This window comes from Aedes aegypti, chromosome 3 (assembly GCF_002204515.2).
Source record: "Aedes aegypti strain LVP_AGWG chromosome 3, AaegL5.0 Primary Assembly, whole genome shotgun sequence".
Lineage (NCBI taxonomy): Eukaryota > Metazoa > Arthropoda > Insecta > Diptera > Culicidae > Aedes > Aedes aegypti.
The window spans coordinates 71,837,991-71,843,021 of record NC_035109.1 but is presented as its reverse complement, the minus strand read 5'-3'; the positions used below and the strand labels follow the sequence as shown (position 1 = coordinate 71,843,021).

Here is a 5,031-nt window from a genome sequence, read left to right as displayed (position 1 = left end):
TCAGTTTCCAGCAAATTTGAAATACAGTCAACCCTCCATGAGTCGATGTTCCATTTCTCGATCGACTAATGGAACCATACTAAGTTCAGAAAATCATGGTTACTATGATGGTCCCCTCAAACAGCTTTTCAAGGAATACCTGTTCCATGACTCGATATTTCCATGAGTCGATGGTTCCTTCAATGTCGACTCATGGAGGTTTGACCGTAGTTTTGAAAGTTTTCAAAGAATTGTTAGAATCATCCATCAGTTTTCAACGGATTTTTCAGAAAATTCCAAGGGAATGTTAAAGTTTTCAGGTGATTTAAAGTATGATTCTAATATCATTGGATAATAACCTTTACTGTTCACCAAAGATAGCCTGAAAACCACTGAAAGCTACTTGAAAAACCCAATCCTATGATGTTCAAAGGCTTATGGAGTATTTTTCGGATGATTTCAAGAGAAACTAAAAGTTTTCTGGGAACCCTTGGAAGCATTGAAACCCTTTATGTATATCAAAGGTATTCCTTACAACGCCCCAAAATTAGAAGGGAAACCTCCCGAAACGCCTTTGGAGCTTTCGAACCTCCTAAAATCCCGTAGGAAACCACTGAGCATGTTCCGTGAAGTTTTCAGTAAATTAAAAGACAATGTACAAGGTATTCTCAAGGGATCTCAAAAGTGTTTCAAAGGTTCTCAAGTATTCTTCATGCCTTCAAAGGGAATCATAAAATAAAAATTTCTGGGAACTTAAAAAAAACCTAAGAGAAACCCTTAAGAATCAATGAAAATCTCTTTAAAATTTCTGAAAACTATATGTATATTTGAATTCCAGATAACTTCTCAACACATATTGCATATCTCTAAATACTTTTATAAAACTCCTTTGAAAGCTCCATAATAAGACCTGAAAATTCCTGAGAACTTTTTGGATCATTTTGAGAACCTGAAACCTGAAACAATCCAATGCTATACCCTAAGATTTTCTTGATGGCTAGAATTCAGTGAAGCCAAATCTCGAGTTTTAAAGAGCACAAATCTAGAGATTTAGACAAACGTTTGTGAAGCTGGTGATCAACCGACTTATTTTCAGCGCAAAACGGTTTTCAAGTTCTCTAGATTTGTGCTCTCGAAAATCGAGGTTTGGCTTCGATGCATCTTCTCCTAAAAGCCCTCAGAAACCCCTGATATGAGAAAAACTTTAATTCTTTCCAAACCACTGATTAACTCCCTTAAATGTGCTTGGAACTCGAACCGAACTACACGTATTTACCAAGAAACAAGCAAGGAAGGCGCAATCAAAAGAAAAACAAATATTTAAATATATTTTTGTGTGCTCTTTATTGTTAAAAACATTACTCACTCAAATAGTACGCAAATGTCATGCATTGAATATTTATTACCCTAAGGTATGTCCCTGATACTCCAAATGTACTCATTAAGCCCTACAATGCTAAATGGATTTTCTGCTAACATTTTTCTTACTAAACGCGTAAAACCATGCTATGTCGTCTTCAAGTCGAGTACTCAGTACTAAGTAGTAGTAGATAAGTGCAGTATTAGAATTTAGATAATTCGTCCTAACTATTTTTTAAAAACCCAAAGTTAAAGTGCAATGAAACCCCTGTTGTCCAACGCTCCAAACGCAAAATACCATCTGAACTATTTTTCAATAATACTAAACGCAACTCTGAAGCATTCGGTTACCTTTTCAGCGCCTCTCTGGGTAGTGCTTTCCACGTACAGCCTCCAGTTGCCAGCAAACGACTCCGGAATGGAGCCAAAACCCATATCACCCATCGGAAGCAGTTCAAATTTTTCGGTGTGCTTCATACAAGAGGAAATCAAAAGTTAGTAGCGTTGTTCCCAGAAAACATCAATGTAGACTTACTCCAGCTTCAAATGGGCAGTCCTGTTTCTTCATGGCAGACGTTATCACATACCAGGGTTCCGAAGAGCTCATGATAAGCGGACAGACGTTCATCACGTCGCGAGATATTTCGCCATCTACCCAAGAGCCCTGTTTCTGTCGAGTGGAGTATATTTTCATCTGGAATTATGTAACAAAACGCTATCACAGGTTCAACCAAGAGAACGTTTTTGAAAGTTCCTGGGAGACTGATTTGGAAGAAGTGAGAACTATCGTTAATATATAAAAAAAATATGTACGCCCCTGGCGACGATGGAATTTTCTACATCCTCATCAAGAAACTTCCAGCTAGTAGCTTATCATTCTTGGTTGATATATTTAACAATTTTTTTCAGTTAGCATATATCCCTGACAAATGGAAATATGCCAAAGTTGTACCAATTTTGAAACCAGACAAAAATCCTGCAGAAGCTTCTAACTATCGCCAATCAGGTTGCTTTCCTCCATAAGTAAATTTTTTGAAAAGGTCATTTTGAACAGAATGATGGTCCACATCAACTAAAATTCATTTTTTGCCAATGAACAGTTCGGATTCCGACATGGACATTCGGCCACTTATCAACTTTTACGTGTTACAAATTTGATTCGTTCCAACAAATCTGCAGGCTATTCCACTGGTCTTGCTCTTCTAGACATACAACAAGCATTCGACAGGGTTTGGCATGGAGCCGTGATTTTACATTCAAAAAACTTCAGTTTTCCAACATACATTGTTAGAATAATCCAGGAGGATCGCTGCAAGCCGTGCGCGCGGGCGGCTGCGTTTTGAATTTTCTGTCACGTTTACTTCGGTTCCGCGTTTCGGACGGTGAAAAATAGATTCGGCTGATGGCGCTATGCCACCTTCAAATTTTTTTGTGATCTCGTTGTTCTCAAATCCGCCGACATTAGCAGGTGCAACGTAATCCGGGTTGTAGTGCTTTGTACAGTGATAAACAGCTGCAATAAAACTGGCTGATAATGCAGTGATTTACGTGTTATTTTTTATTTGCGACGATTTTAAAGATGGTATGTGGCGTGCTAAATTTTTGCATGATTCCGTTAGTGTTACGCCCCCGCCCCCCGATTTTTTTTTTCGTTTGGAATAAGTGTGACTTTGACAAAATAAGATAAAAAAATCATACGGTTGTGAGATTTTAATCATTTTTAATTTGAAAACCTGTGTTAAGTATGAAAGCCGCCTTCGGTGATAATTATTGTGCTACGCAGAAATTAGTTCAAACCAAATTCAGATATGAAAGAAACCATTCAGAGGATGTCGATTCAAATTCCCAACAGATTAATATTAAAGTTTTTGAGGAAAAGTGTTTTTACTCGGCGTTTTGATAAGTGGACGGATTTGGTGAGTTTGTTCCGATTTAACCGCTATTATTAATTCTGGGCTATTTCTGTAGCATGGGGTTGGGTCACTTTATCTTCTCGTTTCAGAGAGCGAGTAATGGCGCTTAAACCAAAGCTTCTTAGCTAGGGCACAAGGTGGAAATACCTGTGTCTTCCTGGCGTCTTCCAGGGAGACGAACACGCATGGAGTGACTTTAACTTTCTTAGCAACGTCACTCCCAACGATGATGAAAACTTTACATTCACGCTTACACTCAATTACAAAAAGTATACTAAACTACACATACACTAAATTTCAATCCGGTCGCATCACTTGCTTATAGTGAATCCTAGACCATTACCCTTCCCATCATCCAACTCCTTGACATCTATGAGGGCGTCGGTGAGTCGCTGGCCTCTCTTCAAGTAGGTGTCATATCATCATTTTCCTTTGCTTTCTCCGTAACGGAGAAGATGGGCGTGGCCGGTAATGGAAATTATCATGTCTTTGCATCTCTGAATTCCGATTGAATAACTATTTGATCCAAAATAGTTTTCCATGAGTAATTGGAATAAGTGTTGTAAAGTTTCTAACATGACAGTTTTCAGTATGCAATTTACGAAATACTCCGTTACCACGCAACGCAACGCAATACTTTGTTAGAATAATCCAAAGTTATTTGTCGAATCGTACACTTCAGGTTAATTGTCACAACTTTCAAATTTTCAAATCATGTTCATCACAGTGTCGAAAATTACCTCAATTGGATCATTATACTCATCGGCGAATATCAAGTTCCCATTCATCAGCGAGTTTCCTTCATCGTCTTGTAACGTTTCGAAATCTTCCAGCTTGATGGCCGGAAAAGGTTTCCCGTTGTCGCAATCCTGGAAGAAATCTTCAATGTCGATGACGTACTCCGCTTGGTCCCCTTGCGCCTAGCATACCACGTAGAACACAATGAAGCCTCAATTTTGCGTTGATATGTCGAACAAGAAACTGTGAAATTTAACCTACCATTATGCTTGCCATCATCGGAAGAAGCACCACCAGCACCAAAACATCCATTTTAGGGTAATACATTTCGCCTCGCACACAAAATTTTGAATCTTGTTAATCCGTCAGACGCCGTTGCTGTAGTTGCTAATAACGAGGCGCTTCCGCACCCAACTGGACGGGTAAATTGGGAAATTGTCCGATTTATAATCCATACGTGCCAGCACGCATCACGAGGGCGGCATGTAAAGCAGCATTATCAGTTCGCTCGATGTCTTACTTTTGCCAGCAGCCGTGAGTGAGGGTATGCGATACTCTGAATGATTCCGCCATTTTGCTTCGAAACAAAAATCGGCTAAGAAATTCTGAAAGAAGTCATTATTCAAATTTTACACTAAAACTATTTTTTCAAAAAAAAAAAACCTCCGGAATGTACATATAAATATAGCGAAACATTATAACTTTGAGTTTTTATTTCACAAATAAGCATCCATATCGCACACCCGTAGCAGTGAGCTCCAATCGCGACCGTTGTAATCGCACAACAGCGGAAATTGACAGAGTAGGTAAGTATTCCGTGCTGCATACCCGAGCAGAAGAAAATAACTACTGAATACCAAATTGAGGTATTCCATACCAGATAATTTCCAATACTACATACCTGAATGAGGTATGAATTAGCCCTGCATAAGAGGTAAAATACCTCAAATAATATCTCTAACATATTCTACGAACACCAAACTGATAACTAGATCAGGTATTGTAATACCTCAATAATACTTCATGGATTTTCATATAAAAA

General features: G+C 38.6%; 1 protein-coding gene across 1 annotated transcript; it reads right to left on the bottom strand.

Moving 5' to 3' along the window:
- Window positions 1–1,304: 1,304 nt before the first annotated feature.
- LOC5572709 lies at window positions 1,305–4,475 on the bottom strand. Its single transcript, XM_001660472.2, has 4 exons — window positions 4,251–4,475; window positions 3,992–4,171; window positions 1,874–2,032; window positions 1,305–1,809 (listed from the first exon to the last, which is right to left on the bottom strand). The coding sequence occupies exons 1-4, from the start codon at window positions 4,314–4,316 to the stop codon at window positions 1,645–1,647; spliced, it is 570 nt and encodes a 189-aa protein (XP_001660522.2). The 5' UTR covers window positions 4,317–4,475; the 3' UTR covers window positions 1,305–1,644.
- Between the last annotated feature and the right edge of the window lie 556 nt (window positions 4,476–5,031).